This window comes from Chrysoperla carnea, chromosome 3 (genome assembly GCF_905475395.1).
Source record: "Chrysoperla carnea chromosome 3, inChrCarn1.1, whole genome shotgun sequence".
Lineage (NCBI taxonomy): Eukaryota > Metazoa > Arthropoda > Insecta > Neuroptera > Chrysopidae > Chrysoperla > Chrysoperla carnea.
Genome location: NC_058339.1, coordinates 22,127,327 through 22,144,145, shown reverse-complemented (window position 1 = coordinate 22,144,145; position 16,819 = coordinate 22,127,327). Strand labels below are relative to the sequence as shown.

At 28.6% G+C, this 16,819-nt stretch overlaps 1 protein-coding gene and 1 long non-coding RNA gene across 6 annotated transcripts; one reads left to right on the top strand and one right to left on the bottom strand.

Moving 5' to 3' along the window:
* Positions 1 to 2,330: 2,330 nt before the first annotated feature.
* Positions 2,331 to 6,690, bottom strand: LOC123295646. Of its 4 annotated transcripts, none has more exons than XR_006535159.1 (9): positions 6,554 to 6,690; positions 6,251 to 6,327; positions 5,953 to 6,034; positions 5,685 to 5,771; positions 5,001 to 5,030; positions 4,316 to 4,497; positions 3,515 to 3,597; positions 3,021 to 3,127; positions 2,331 to 2,654 (listed from the first exon to the last, which is right to left on the bottom strand). It is a non-coding gene; the product is annotated as an uncharacterized LOC123295646 (long non-coding RNA). The 4 variants fall into 4 exon arrangements; XR_006535162.1 differs by having other exon boundaries at positions 3,515 to 3,592; XR_006535161.1 differs by lacking the exon at positions 5,001 to 5,030.
* Positions 6,691 to 7,420: 730 nt separating this feature from the next.
* On the top strand, positions 7,421 to 11,370 carry LOC123296962 (transformer-2 protein homolog beta-like). Of its 2 annotated transcripts, none has more exons than XM_044878698.1 (7): positions 7,421 to 7,620; positions 7,718 to 7,881; positions 7,958 to 8,321; positions 8,963 to 9,138; positions 9,238 to 9,288; positions 9,433 to 9,557; positions 10,943 to 11,370. In XM_044878698.1, exons 1-7 carry the CDS (start codon positions 7,606 to 7,608, stop codon positions 10,966 to 10,968), a joined length of 921 nt encoding a protein of 306 aa, XP_044734633.1. In that variant the 5' UTR covers positions 7,421 to 7,605; the 3' UTR covers positions 10,969 to 11,370. The 2 variants fall into 2 exon arrangements, with proteins under 2 accessions (XP_044734633.1, XP_044734634.1); XM_044878699.1 differs by lacking the exon at positions 10,943 to 11,370 and adding an exon at positions 10,489 to 10,660.
* Positions 11,371 to 16,819: the final 5,449 nt, after the last annotated feature.

Here is a 16,819-nt window from a genome sequence, read left to right as displayed (position 1 = left end):
ATTTTATGTTTACAGATATTTAAAATTAGTGAAAAACAGACTCTTTTAAAATTGAATCCACTGAATTGGATCCAAATTTCTAGGTTATTTTCGAATACATTTACAAAATGCGTAGGTAAACAGTGGTATACGTAAGAATTTTTTTTAGTAAATTTACTCGAATTCATTAGTTGTAGTACTGCCATTAAAATACATGGTTATTATATGAATTTTCACAGGCATTTATGTTTAGTAACTATTGAATATAGTTTTGATTGTAAAGTTACCATCGCCTGAAATATTAATTTAAGTTAACTTTGTAACTCTAAGAACTATTTTTTATATGTTAATTATTATACCTGCAAGTTGCAGGTAATATTTATTTAGGGTTTGTATTTATTATGTAAAAGAAGGAAATAACGAAAATTTATAATACTAAATTTATTGGATATATATATCATTGGATATTTATATCATTGGATATAAATCATTGGATATTTTTTTGAATTAAAATAATTACTGTTTTAATAAATACTCTTGATATTGTTTGAAAGTATGAGAATTTTCTAAATTCAATTGTGAAGAACTTAACAAATAAAAATCATGAAGTGTTTTCATTCATTGTTTTGAAAAATCATTTTGGTATCTTCTAAAAAATTATATTTTTGTACACGAAGCCCGTTCTTTGTTACTCATAAACTGCATACAATATGAAAACTTCGCAGGTGTTTAAAAAGAAGCGCATGCTTCATTTAAGATTGGCTTCCTAATCGATACTATATAATTGTATGGTCTTTGTGCTTAGCATATTTGTGTCTAACGAAATATTTCAAAAAGATTATTACTTAATACCAATTTACAAAGGCTTGAAATATATTTCTAATAAAATACATATTTTATAAAAAATTGTTAAAGATGGATAAGAACTTAATACCGTTGACATCAAATTAACATTTGGTTCAAAGCGTATTAAAAGTAGTCCATTTTTAGATTATTATGTTAGTTTATTTTTTGTTTCTGAGTTGTACCTGCCTTAACGTAAAGAAAACATTGTAGCCTAATATTTTTTGTCTTATATGTATATTAAACCATTATATAAATATTAAACTTTATACATTATACATTAGTTTGAAATTATGTTTAATTATTTGATTTAAACCTTGAACATCTTTTAATCTGAGTTTTTCAGCTATTATTTCTGATACTCATAACGCCTCTGACTAATGACACCATGAAGGTTATAAAGAAGGAGAACGATCGCAATAGAAAATATTGTCCCCAATATTTTGAAAAAATAAGTGAGGCGCTGGGATCGCTAAGTTGTATCATTAAATGCGGGCTGTTGTGCGCTAATATACTACTTACCGACGACAGCGCGGCTGGTGGCTGAAAATGAACTATAAATTCTACAAATTTTCAGGGACAAGGTGCGCTAATGCTTTAGTACATAGTGATCGTTCTCCTTCTTTATAACCTTCATGAATGACACTTGATAGATAAAATTACACACAATTTAGTCTATAAAATTATACACGGAACATTTAATACGAAATAATCCGATTTTTTATAATTTTTTTCTCGAAAAATAAGGCTACATGATCTACAAAAATGAATTTCTTTCAAGAACAAATTTTGAACTGTCCTCCCGTTAGTAGATGAATCCATTATATTAATAATCAAAAAAAGTCAGATAATAAAAAGTTTTCTTGCTTTAATTGTTGGTTGTTTAGTAAAATTGTGGTCGCCAGAAATTCCACAAACACTAAACGTATAAAATATATATGTAAATTTTGTAGCTATTAATTATAAATGTAATGTAATGTCAATGATTCCTTTTGTACCGTGATATAGGAGCGAGAGTAAGGTGCGAGTTTGATTTTTAAAATATGACGCATTTATTTCGTGCAATGCACTTCGGTGCAAAAGGAACACCAGCGACGCTATAATTCCTGTTTTTAGTAAACAAATTTTCTCAATTCCATCGTTGGAGTATCCTTGTATAGTGTCCATGATTTTATTCTTTGCCATGGTATTACATACAATCAAGTTATTTTTTTAACCCTGTCGTGTATAAATATAAAATGCTGACCTTATGAATGCTCGGTAAAATAATGGGAGACTAGACTTTTTTAATTTACAACACTTGTATTTCCGCGAAATATTCTATTTGGTTACTCAAATTGTTTCATTATCCCCTTCTACTTTGTCCAAAAATTAGCACATTATAAACAAACAAAGTATAATCTATTGAATGATCGATCTAAGAGTGTTTTGGAATACACATGACTGTATAAATTTTTAAGGGTTAATATATCATGTCTGTACAGTTGGAATGTGAATAACTGAAAAAATACAATTGAATAGAATTTATTTAGCTTTGTTTACAAATACATAATGAATAACAACAACACACTGTCTGAGAACAAAAATATTTGCTTGTTCCATGGTCCATATTTAAAAACTTATAAATGAAAGAAATAGCCAAAAATAATAAAAATTTGTCATTATACTTATAAACAAACAAAAAATTTTTGAAAAATTACGATTTCACAATTAGGGTGCCATGAGAGATTCTATTTGATATTGAATGTTTATTGATGCCAAACATATTATCCAACAGTTGATGCCATGTTGCTCCATTAAATAATTCAGGAACGTATATGGTCTTCCGTCTTCTAAAGAAAATATACAGAAAAATATTGAAAAATTAGTAAACAAAATTAATTTTAAAAATTTTATTCAAATAATCATAAAAAATCAGTTGGTAGTGCATGTTAAATTTAATCATATGTTTCATACACCGGTGAATTTATGTCATCATAAAGTTTGCAATACTAAAAGATTTGTTGATCGTAGCTGCTGCCCAGATAGTAAGCCTACTGAGAGCACGATTAAAAATTGGAGTTTACTTTTGTAATCACTTGTATTTAATTCAAACTCTCTTTGGGAATTTCTGAGCTCATCTGTAGCAAATACAATTGGGCCGTACTAAATTTAATACACTAGTATAGGTAAGGAATGAATTGGAGTTGAATACTCACATGATAATTTATGCCGCTATTACTCCGATATTGTTATTAATCATTCCCATCGAACAGCGTGATATATTGTGACCGGTCCATAATCATTTATGTATATAATATATTCACTGAAATTTAAAAAAAGTTATTATTATTTAAATATTTAAATAATTTAAAATTATAAAAGAAAATTAAAAGATCAGTTGGAAGTGCATGTAAGTTCAATAATCATAAAGAGCTCATTCACGGTGTAAATAGTCATCATAAAATTATATATCATAAGTATTTTGACTCAAATTTCATGAAAAAAATGATTTTTTTTAAAGTTTTATTGTTGCATTTGTTTGAAAAAATTCAAGTATCGGATAATTTTGATAGATTTGTAAAAACTACCAAAAACCGCCTTCTATGTAAAAAATAAAGTAAATTTAACCAAAATAAAGGTAATCAAGAATATAAATTAATCGTAATTTTAAAACGAAAAGGTTTAATATTGATATTCAAATTATACATACGTGATAAATTTGGTGATATTTTTTTTCAAATAAACGACTTCTCATTAAGAATTACTTGGACCACAACTTCTTTGTTAACTTAACTAAAATAAAAGATAAATATTATCAGCTAAATATTTAAATAATCAAATAAAAAATAATAGAAAAATGAAAGTTCAGTTGGAAGTGCATGTAAGTTTATTAATCACAAAAGCTCATCCATGGTGAAAATATTCATCATTAATTTATTTTAAAGGAACATACAAAGTATGGTATCACTTGAACGTAATTCTAATTTTATTAAAAGTGCTGTTCATAACATGCTCATTAAACCAACGCGATTTAGGAACGGAAGGTTCATCTTCACATTTCAGTGTACTGACAACAGCACAACTAAAACGGCATATTGGTTATAAGGATCAATTGTCGTCACAATGATTTACCAGCAATAACGGCCAAGGATTTCAAAATAAACTATTTTTTAATTTAAATATAAAAATGTACATATCGCTAATAGCGACTGTCGATATAATTAATATTTGTAACAGTAATAGTTAAATTATTAAAATAATTATAAAAAATTGCTCATCCTGAGCAAGATATAATAATTTCAGCTGGATACCTCTATTCGTTTTTGAGTAATCGTTGTGAGACACGGGCGGAACGACACAGAAATAGACTAATTAGATGATTTTATGAACACCTGTATCAAAGTTTGTGTGTGCCATCAATATTTCTAAGCGTTACAAAAGGGAAATCAGCTTTCATTTCATTTTTTATATAGGATATAATAAGTAAAAGATAAATTGAAATTATACGTACATGATTATTAAAACGACATTCTCGTTTGTCCCCTTGATGCTTTTGTTTAAGGCCACGTGGAATGAGATATTACCAGATTTAAACCAGTAGAGTTCCAGAATATCCGGGAATTTTTCACATTCTTATGAACATTGTAACATTTTGGCGTTAGATTTTTTCTGCCGGCAGACACGACGTGTTAACTGAAATAAATAAATACAAACATGAAAATAACTAGTGATAATAGTTAAATAAAGACATAATTAAGATAGTTTAATTTCAGTTGGTAGTGCATGTTAGCTCTTAATCACAAAAAGTTCATCCAAGAGGTGTCAGAATAAACATCATAAAATTATTTTATTAATTCAGTGAATTAAAATTATACATACATGATAAATACGCTTACGCTAATTTTTTAGCGTTTCCATTAAGAAACCATGTGGAACTCTTCGATATGCATATATTTAGGTCCTTTGTGGCTGGATTAAGTATTAATAAGCCAAAAACGATCAAATTTTTTTTAGAAATTTTTTTTTTTTTTAAATTTGTGATTTCCCATCAAGAGTGCCATGACTATAAAAAATATTGAAATTTCGATCCAAGTAAGTCGATATGCATATATTTAGGTTCTTTATGACTGGATAATCCAGTCTAAGTATAAATATATAAATAACAGAAAATTTCTTCATTTAAATTAAGATATTACCATGCCACCATTCTTCAAAATTAATTTAAGCTGGAATAAAAAATTCATATGAAAAATACCATTAAAATAATTAAATTCAAAACTAATAAAATATTATGAATTCAGTTGGAAGTGCATGTAAGTTTATTAATCATAAAGAGCTCATCCACGGTGAAAATTGTCATCATAAAATTTCTTATCTTAATTGTAAATGTTACCAAAATAAAAGTAATCGAGACTTAGGTCCTTGTCACAGATTATAGGTTTTAATTTTTTAAAACAGATCTGCAACTCCCTGTAAAATTTTTACTAATTAGTGTAATTTAGTCGTTGTAGGTGTGTTTTGTTATTTTATTTAAAAAACTTCACTTTATTTTATTCATTAGAAGACAAAAAAATTTAAAAAAAAAGAAGATAAACTGAATAGAAATAATTCAAATAGTACCTTATTCCGCCATTTTTTTTTTTTAGTAGTACACTTAAGTGCCTTACTCCAGTGGGCTTTATGGACAACATTTCATGTACAGTAGAGTTGCCTATCTATTTATGCAATAAATTATAATCTGTGGCCCTTGTTATTTCGGAAGAATAAGGCTAAGAAGATATTTTTTTTATATCGTAATGGGTATCAATAATTTATCCCGAAAGAAAAATGAATCGTAATTTTGAAATGAAAAAGGATTTTAATATGTAAATTATACGTACGTTATTAATACAGTGATCTTTTTCTTCAAATTGTTTTTTCTTCAAGAATTACGTGGACTAATTTTGACCATTCCATTTTCATATTAACTAAAATAAAAAATAAATATCTTTAGATGGGTATTTAAATAAAATAAAAAAATAATATTAAAATTTTGTTCAGTTGGAAGTGCATGTAAGTTTGTTAATCATAAGGAGCTCATACACGGTGTAATATTCATCATAAAATGAATTTCGTAATAAGTAAAACATAAATTGAAATTATACGTACATGATTCAAATTCCAGATTGCTCCAACTTCGTTTTACTTTATTTCAGCGTCCACGAATCTAGCTGTTTCAGGTCCGTTTTCGCTAAAATAAAAATCCCATATGAAAATAGCTATTAGAATAATCAAATTAAAAGCTTGAAAAATGTAAAGAATTCAGTTGGAAGTGCATGTAAGTTTATTAATCATAAAGAGCTCATCCTTGGTGAAAATTGTCATCATATAATAAATTTAAATAGCAAATGTTTATAAAATATGTAATTTATTTTACAGAAGTTATTACACTAAAATTAAAGCTTACTTGTAAACAGATGAATGTGATAACTGCAAATCATTTTAGCGAGTGATTGATATTGATTCGGCATAATGAACATTTAACTGAAATTTTAAAAAAAATTATATTTAGCTATTACATAAATAATTAGTATAAAAACAGGATAATGTTTTTGATTCAGTTGGAAGTGCATGTAAGTTTATTAATCATCAAGAGCTCATCCACGGTGAAAATTGTCATCATAACTTATTTGAAACAAAAAAATTAATTTGAATTATTTTTAAGTTAACATGTAGAAATTATAATTTCAATAAATAATTCAATACTTACGTAGGAAGAAGTGGATGTTGAATGATTAAAATTTTTTCTTAAATCTTAATCTTCCACGATCTTTACTAGATCTATAAAACCAGTACCACACGTGTGAATTGTTTGAAATGAATTGACGAAATAAAAAGAAATGGTTAACAGCTTGTTAACAGCACATGCACGACGGACGATGTATTTTTATTTACCGCTCAAAATCTAAAAGGAATAAATACGACGTACAATATTAGTATATATGACTGTTTAAAAAGTCTTTGTGCCATCGCTACACATCAGTAATTCAGGCAGAGAAGAGAGATAATTATATTCTTAATGTTCAATAGTTTTTGTGAAAAAAACATGGAGGAACCGCTTTAAAGACCATATAAAACATTTAAAACCAGGAAATTTTATAACATTCCTACAATCTATCATTTTTTTGCAAAAGTTTTCGAATATTTTTTAAGAGACACAGAGGATTCCTTGATCTAAGTGCTGTTAGACATAAATTTTCGACACCCCTTTTGGTTGCTATTAGATCACCAACCTTGACATAGGGTTTTTTTATCAGTAGCATCCATACTAAGATTAATTTTATACTAACATTTACACATTTCCGCCTGCTCATTATCTTATTTTACCATATTCTTTGGTATATTTCGTATTCAATTCCCCTGAACGGCTGTTTAAATTATTAAATTGACAGCTTTTTTACACCTCGTATTTTCTGCTGGGCGCGGCCATTGACAGGCGGACAAAGTAAATATGCATCTTTAGAGTTTGGATCTTAATAGACTTTTGAATCAGTGATATATACCTACCTGGTTTCTCAGTAGTTGAAATTATTATATTTAATAGAGATTATTCTACATAGGAAGTACATGTTAAGTTTTAGTGGTGTCCAGCAGTGTCGCAGTTGTATAAAAAATAAAAATACGTATTTATTAAAGATATTTTTTTACCATTGAAACTCATACACAAACATAAGTATTCACTAGTTTCTATTTTTATAACTTGAGCAAAGCATACTTTATGTATTTCAAGTATTCACAACTTTAAAATACTATTTCTTCAAAATGAGTGATAGGGATGTAAGTATTAATTTTATTAAAAAAATGTATTTTTTAACCAATAATTATGATAAAAGAGATATAACTCATTGCCGGTGACTGTAAATATTGTTTATAGACGAATGCGAGGTCAAGGAGCGCATCTCCATCAAATGTAGACAGTGATATAAAGAAGGAAGGTTCCGTAAAACGAGAAGAGTCTTTGTCTCCAAGCAACCATCCAAGAGGACATAGTAGAAGTCGATCACCCACAGATCATAGAGTTAAAAAAAGTTATTCAAGGTAAACATTTATTATTTTCATTTTGGATTGTTAAATGTAATAATAAATGTCATGTTTATTCAATTCTTAATTATAGGAGCCCAAGTAGACATTCAAGAAAAGTTTCGTATCGTGATAGAGAGAGGTCTGAGAGAGAACATAGCGAAAGACGAGGAGAGAGGCCAAGGTATAGATCCCGTAGTAGATCTCGTTCTTCTAGGCGTAGAGCTCGATACTCATATAGCCGTTCAAGATCCCACTCACGAGGACGTTATGGTAGATCTAGATCTCATAGCCCGATGTCTTCACGGAGGAGACATATTGGAACTCGAGAGAATCCTAAAGAATCAAGATGTGTGGGAGTTTTTGGATTAAGTACATCTACTTCAGAAAATCAGTTGTATAATCTATTTGCTAAATATGGACCAATTGACACGGTGCAGGTTGTTATTGACAAAAAGGTATAATGTTTTGTTTATAACAATTATATTATAAGCTTTCATATATAATAAACGAAAGAGCTTTTATTTTGATAGTTAATTTCTCATTAACCGTACGCAGAATCGATATAAAATTTTTATAATAGATGTTTAAACTGAGGATTAATCGAAAAATAAAATTTTATCTTAAAGAATGATTCCTAGTCAATTTAAATATAGATTATAACTTCTAAATTCTGTCTATATCTTCTGCTTTCTGAAATTAAGCCCTTATCCAATCAAATTACACTTTGAAGGTTACAAAAATTCCCATAGAGCTAAAAATTGGTATGAATGTTTAGAATACTATTATAAATGAATTGTGAAAAGTCCCCATCAATCCCCCTTATTTAAGCCTTTTAAAAAAAAAATTTCTGGTACCAAAATTGTTCAGTCATCTAATTTTTCTTTTTACGAGTCTTGTTCGGTCTATATATCAAAATTACAAACCAAGGTATAATTAAGAGGCAGGCAACGTTGTTAAATATAAGTTTCTCGCCTTCGCTGATTATGCTGGGTTCATATGAGCTTCGTCGCAAGTCAATTGTTGTCTAGTGAATAAATTGCTAAAATTATTTTCTTATCGAATTTTAAATTCATTGAATTTATTTTCTTTTTACTAGACTGGACGATCTAGAGGTTTCGGATTTGTATATTATAAAAATAGTGATGATGCGAAAGTAGCTAAAGAAACATGCTCTGGTATGGAAATTGATGGAAAATTTATTAGAGTTGATTTTTCAATTACACAAAGAGCTCATACACCAACACCTGGAATTTATATGGGAAAACCAACATAGTGAGTAATTTCGAACCATTTTATAAATTTTTCGTCTATGATAAACGTGTTTGAATACGATTTCCAAATTTTGAACTCAAAATCATTGAAATTTTTTAGCGTTTATGTCCATGATCGGCACAACGATAGACGTGGAAGAGACAAGGGCGAGTAAGTATTTTTAAATTGTAAATAAACAACGAAACGCATTGATAATACTTCATTTTACATGAATAACTGTTTAAAATTTCGTTTTTAATATTGAAATAAAATGAACATATAGCAAGTTTTTTAAATAAATTTGTTTATTTACAGTGATTACTACAGCGATCGTTACAGAGAAAGAGGGTCGTATAGAGATAGACGTTCACCGTCACCTAAACACAAAAGTCGGCGCTATGAAAGATCACGTTCTCGATCTTATTCTCCACACAAGTACCGTTAGTATTTTTTTTTAAATAATTTTAATGTTATTTAGCTGAGATATTTATAGATATTTCATCATGAAATCGTTCAAAAAATATTTTTAATCCATGAATTGTCAGTGAACTTTTAGCGCAGATGCATAATTCTACTCCATAAGCTTATAATAAAATTAGGTGAAAATGAAAGAATTCATTTTGCTGATGAATCTACAAAGTATATCTATACATTTTTTCCTGATTAAAATGGAGAGAGGTGCTATTTAGAATGTAAATTTTAGTTATGATTTTACCTCATAGATTCTTCGAATAAAATCAACACTGTTGTGTACGTTTCAGTGTGAATTTTTCGAAAATAAATGTGTTTTATTATCGAAATTATTGATGTGGTTACGATTTACGAAGAATATATTTTTAATTTGTTTTACAATAATTTTGAGTAAATTAAGTAAGAAACTGTAATGAAAATATAACAGTGTAATAAATGAAAATGGACGTAGATTTAATGATTTAATTTAACGATGTAGAGCTTTGTGGCGATGTCAAAATACATCCTTCTCCGTTTTAAACAGTACACTTTTATTAGCAAAATAATAATTTCATATAAATCCTACCCGGTGAGCTTCAGCTTTGCAATCAAAATGTAGAAAGATCGCAGACAAGCGTGTTTTATATATTGGAAAAAATTCATTATCTTTTTTTTTCTAATTTTAAGCTTTCTAGAAATTTTTTCCAACTTATTTTGAATAATGTTGGGATATATTAAGAAGATCTCTATCATCGTTTTTTATTTCATAACTTAATTGAAACGAGTTGCTTTCGATTATTTTAACACTTCATGCACAATCATTTTTTGATGTTATTTTCGAGTTGAATAATAATTTATGTTTTTTAAATATTTATAAAATTTAATGTTAATTGGTTTCTTTTGTTATCCTCATAATTTCAGGTCGTTATTAAGTGACAGATCCGGAACCGTTCATTCATGGGCTTCAATTCAACGGCCCAAAACACAAACTTTTAAACTTCAGCATACTTCTTTGTTAAAACACAGGATTACTCTGTTTTTGATTTAAAATTAAATTATGTGAATTAAATAATTTTTAGGCTATTTATAAACAAATCATAATAACAGAATACTCCTGTTATTTTATTGATTAATTTGGTTTATTTCAATACTTGAATATTTTGCAAATAAAATTTAAATGCCCCCTGGAATTTACCAAATTTCAATAAAAAATTTTAAAATATAAGTTACCGATTTAATTTAATACTTAAAATTTGCATATGCAGTTGTATTTACGTAGACATGAATTTTTAATTAATTTGTATATTTTAAGTAAGAAGAAAAGAAAAAACAAATAAAAAATAGAATTCTAATGTATTTTCGTTTGTTTAAAAAGGTTTTAAAAGAAGAGATAATGGATGAAAATTCAAAAATAGAACAAATGAAATTTTATTCCACAATTTTTTTGCGTCTCAAGAAAGAGAATATTCAAGCTTTTAGCAAATTTGTAAAAGAATATGATCTGAATTTTCCTGTCAGCAATGAATGAAATTCAAGATCGAACAGTTTATAAATGTATCTCGTATCTTGAAGACACTTGCAGCTCAAGCTCAAGTACTGTTTTGGTAGGTTGAGGAAGCAATTTTATTTTGAGGTGGTTTTTTATTTATTTATTAATTTTCCGTCTTTAAATGTATTATTGATTGTATTTGATCATATTCTTTGAGATGACCTTATAACTTAGGTAATATATGTCCAAAACTTCGGCCGCAGCTGAATTAATTTTTGTCTAGGATATTCAACAATAAATTGATGTTCAGAAAACTTATGTGTATTATTTATTTTACCTAAGTTAAATCATTTTAAAGATTTGTGTTTTTGAACAAAGTTGTTAATTTCAGTTAGAAATATTGAAAAGTTTTATGGTTTGGTGATGGTATACTGTAGACACAAAACCCTAAAAATTTTGGGACAAATGGAAAAGTCGTTTTTTTGGCATAAGTAATTGTATGAAGTTTCGTTGGACCAAAGACTATAGGATAGACAAGAAGCAGAAGAGTAATTGTAAGTGACATCTGGAGTCTGAGGCGATCAACTATTAAGTTTGTAGGCCTTTGCGGGTATGACTATTAAGTTTGACTACTTTGCGGGGGTGACTATTAACTATTAAGTTTGAAAGCCTGACTCGGTAGAGGCGCTGAAACTCGTATACTACGATTTTACATTAGCTCATATGGGCTGCTTCTCCTCTATCCTATGCTCTTTGCGTTGGACATGTTACTTCAAAATTATATAAATCTTCCAATAACTTTTCTATTCAGGCGAATATTATGCCACGTGTACCATATCCAAAAAGCCGAATGTTTCGTACTTTGTAGAAACTTTTGATATTTGATAAATACCTATCAAAGACGACTACTAGAATTCATAATTTTAAAAAGTTAGACCAAAAGCATTTTTTTACAAGGAAAATGTTGGGTCTTTTTTCAGTTGAATACTTGTTAGAAAATAATTGGGTAAAGTTTTCAAGTTCAAAGGGAGATAGTGGCCAAGAATTTGGTGGCTGAAATTAAAGATGCCAAACCTGATGTAAAGCTGCTTTTTTGGTATGTTATTTAGACACCTTAAAAGAAGTGTGGAAATATGTTTTGCAAGCAAAAAAAGTTCTGCTACCTGCGTAATAAATGAAGAACTGATATAATTTTGTTGATACGTACGAATACGAATGTTATATACCTCAAATAATCATTTTGACTATCCGTGAATCCAAGTGAGTCAAATATAAGTCATATGGTGTCCACGTTAGATTTTTTGATGATAGGTAGGTAAGTGGGTAGGTTAAAATATAATCTTTGATATTTTCGAATAATTTATAATGAAAATGTCTGTAATATGCATTTATTTTTAAAATTTATAACAAAGTTGTCTACTCAATTTTACTTAATGTGATAATAGGATAATAATTTCTAATTAAAACAGGAATAATAATAATTATGTGTTCCCTTGAAAGAATAACACAACACGGACTATAATATTTCAACAGGATAACACATCTTAACTACATTGTGTTTGGTAAGCGCAAAACGACATAATGCATATAAAACAATGGGAAACCTACACTGCTTTTATATGTATGAAGCAAACGGACGGTAAAACACTGCATGTATATATACAAGGTAGACCATTTTGATATATACACCTAAATATCCCGTTTTGATATCAGATTGGGCCTTAATGTTAGGACTTCGGGTTTCCTTATTAGCTAATTTATATTCTAAACGGTAAGAGGTAGAATAACACTTTAAATTAGAAAGTTGATCCTCATAAAGAAACTAACAATTTTTGTTTAAATCATTTTTTCAAAAAACGTTAGCTTTCGAAGGAAATGCTACTTAAAAATATATAATTATTGCATTTAATCGAAAGAAAACACGCTTACTACGGAAAAATGCTTTAGCCAAAAGTTGACAAGGGCAATAGAGGACATTCGCCTGTGTCCATGACTTTGAACGACAATTATCGATAAATTTGATGTGGATTTTCTTTCGATTATGCAATAATGACATATTATTAAGTCGCACTTCCTCAGAAAGCTTATGTTTTTGGAAAAAATGTTTTAAACAAAAATTGGCTATTCTGATCTAAATTGGCTATTAAAGAAGCTCGAAGAACTAGGTCTACTCTGATGTCAGAACATGATGTCTCCCGTCAAACTCTGCAACTTTTGTTTGTTTTTTGGTTGGTTAACTACAAAACGAGATATTTAGGTGTATAGATTAAAATGGTCCACTCTGTATACATAATATGTATGTATGTATCTACGTAATATCTTTCTATAAAGAGATAGTCACTGGAATGGTATATATTATACACTTCTCAACTTGTCTATGTAGCTCCCTGGAGAGAAATCTGTTGTGAGTGAGAAGCCATTTTGACTGACAGATCCTGGCATGCTCAGATGGAAAATCTTCACTTGCATACGAATCACCTACTTATAAATGTTTGTAACACCAGGGGTGTAGATTCTTTACTTTGTTATGACACACAGGATTAGCAATATTTTCTAATTTAAAACACTATTATTATAAATAAATATATGAAAAATATTATATTTTAAATAATGGTTTATCATATTTATTTGACATCCATTAATTGTGAATATATTGCAAAACTTTGTGGATACAATTATTATCAAATCAACTAATATTAGTAAATTTAACGTTACCCATGGATTATACATAATTTTTCGAAAAAAATGTTTCAGTTGTCAATAGCAGAACCATACACCACGTCATTATTAGATTTAGAGGAGTAGCCGTGTTACTTTTTTGTAATTAATGTAGCAGACATAATTTACTGAGGCAAATGTTTCTGAGATTTTATGATTTAAAAATTTTTTGAGGTTTTCTGAATTTTTAGAATTTCTGATTCAATTGGAACTTCCTTGATCAAAAATCATAAAATCGTTTTGATCAAATTTAATGAAAAACACGGTTGCATGGTAGTTACCTATAGATTCGAGTTAGATGTTATTTTAAATCCTACTTCGAGTTCAAACGGGATTCGGCAGAGTGATTTTATTTTTGATTTCGACGATTCATTTTTAATTAGATAGGTTATACTTCCAAAGTGCTCTCTTTTACGTACATGAAGGACTCCAGTTCATCCATATTTAAATTTGAAAAACCAATGGGAAGCGGATTCCAAAATTTAGAGATGAAATTTTTTGCTGAACTATAAATTTTTCTCCTTAGGGGTTCAAGATAAAAAAAAATACAAATTTCTGAAATCATTTTCTTGTGAGCTGCTTAGATTGATTCATTAATGACATGGCATTCATAAATTGCCAATTGGCATCGATTTACAAAAGTAATTGCTTACCAGAAAATTTTTGATAGATCAATTTATTTTAAAATTATTTTGTCCTTTTTAACCCCCGAACCAAAAAAGGGGGTGTTATAAATTTGAACGCTATGTGTGTCTGTTTGTGGCATCGTAGTGCGTAAACGGTTGAACTGATTTGGATTGTTTTTGTTTCTTTTGGAAGGTAATTTAATGGGGAGTGTTCTTAGCTAAAAAATCGGTTCAGTTTGGAGAAGGCTCTAAAGAAAAAGGAAATTTAATGGAGAGAGTTTTTAGATACGTACAAGTGTGAGTTTAGGTTTTCGTACTCGAACAATTTCTTGGGAGTTTTTCAAATTTTGTAAATTTCACTTGTTTGTGTATTTTGTTAAGTCGGTTTTATATTTTGAAAAATCATTTTTATTTTCGATAATATATCGAGATTAATAAAAACTGAAATCTGCAAGTTTTACTTCTAACAACGAAATCGCCAATTTCGCGTGCATTTCTTTGATTTAGAAATTAAAAATGCATTATTCAAATAATTTTGGAATAAATTCAAAATGTTTTATAAACTATGATAATTAAAAGTTGAAATTAAAATACGAAATCCTTACTTCACATTTCTCTATAACATAAAATGATACCAAATGTCAGACAATAATATTTATTATATAGACTGAGGCCTAGTTATAGTCGACATAAAGTAGCCTCATTGGCAGCGGTACAATGTTCATTGAGCGGCACAAGAGTTAACTAGGAGAAGAGCAGCTATCTAGTCGAGTACACAGATAAGCTCTCTATTAATTGGAATAGAGCTTGAAGCAAGCAGCCAGTCAACTTACATTTATCAGTTAACATATTACAGAAAACAAGGACTTGCCTAAGTAAATGAGAAAGATAATATTATATTTATGGGATTTGTTATATAACAAGTAGTAAAAAGTAAAAATGATCGTTAATTTATAATTAAATTTTCATTTAAAAAATTTAATTTTAAATAAGAATAAATTATATTTTTTTATAATATAGTAAAATTTTCATTAATTTTAAAATTATTTATAATATTAAATATTAAAACTAGAAGTACAGAATCATTCTCTGGGAAAACTTTAATTTAGGTGCTATGGGAAAAGCGTCAATTTTGGAATTTTGTGAATATATTTATTAAAAAAGATTAAAAGAATGATACCTTTTGTTAAATTACTCAGAAAATCAGTTCAGGGGAAGCATGCTTATGTAAAAGCCTAAAGAGCAAGAAATCACTTTCTTTGGAATTAAACTGTATATTCGACCAGCAAGCGCTCTCCCCTAATAAGACTCAAAACATAAAATTTGTAGCACTACTTTGCTATACTACGATTATAAAATATATTTTTGACGGGGATATTTTCATTTATTTAAGTTGAATTTGAGTGCCCAACAATACGTAAATTGTGGTCAGTGCAAAAAGCTTTATTTTGGTCAATTTACAGTCGCACTTGTGGAAGATTGCGAAACTTATTTTTTTGAAATGTAATTATGATTTCATGAGCTTACCCAAGCATGCCGAGTTTCGTACTTTTTGGGTCAAAATTACCTTATATACTGAGTTTTATCGAAATTGGAAAAAAAATTCTTTTCGATTTTTTGCAATTTTTTAAGGGGTTTAACCCCTTTGAAAAAATCGAGAAAATCGAAAAAAAAATTTCGTTTTGGATTTTGATGAAACTCGGTGGAAGGCTTAATTTTGACCCTAAAATTATAAAAATCGGGTTAATTTAATGATTGGATGCAGAGTTTCTGAGATATCGCAATATTTGGATCGATTTTAGTCCGTATCTCAAAAACTATTCGACCAGTCAACAAATGCACCCGATTTTTGTACTTTTTGGGTCAAATTTTCCCTATATACTGAGTTTTATCGAAATTGGAGATATAAAAATTTTTTCGATTTTTTGTAAAATTTTCAAAAAAGTTTCCCACCGAAAAATTAAAATTCATAAAATTGTGAACAAATGGAGGATAAGTAAGGGCTATAACGTGATAGTCTTTGTTTTAAAAAGTAGAAATTGCCCCGCAGAGCGGGCGGGTTTCTGCTAGTAATATATAAAAAGAGTCATTTAGAAAAAAAATCATCAAAATCGGAGCTGTTATTGAGGACTTAGGAGTAAAAGCATTCATTGATAAGACTAATAAGTCATAACTGAGTTCAATATTGCTACTTAATTAATACTGAACAATCATGAACACACTTTTTTTATATATAAATCAAATTGAGCATTCCTGTGGGCGGTATTATGGTTGGGCTAGGCTAGCTTATATTGGCTGTTCATGAAGGACACACTTAGGCTATAGCCCATTGGACGGTATTATACATTTACAAAAAATTTATTTACTTCAGTTCCCACAACAAAAATTCATTCTTAAGTATCCATAGCTATAAAAAATT

What these genes read in the sequence shown, in the direction of transcription:
- LOC123296962 (XM_044878698.1), top strand. An exon ending in CGTGGAAGAGACAAGGGCGA is followed by an intron (nt 9,289 to 9,432) that starts GTAAGTATTTTT and finishes GTTTATTTACAG; the next exon opens with TGATTACTACAGCGATCGTT. An exon ending in TTATTCTCCACACAAGTACC is followed by an intron (nt 9,558 to 10,942) that starts GTTAGTATTTTT and finishes TTGTTTAAAAAG; the next exon opens with GTTTTAAAAGAAGAGATAAT.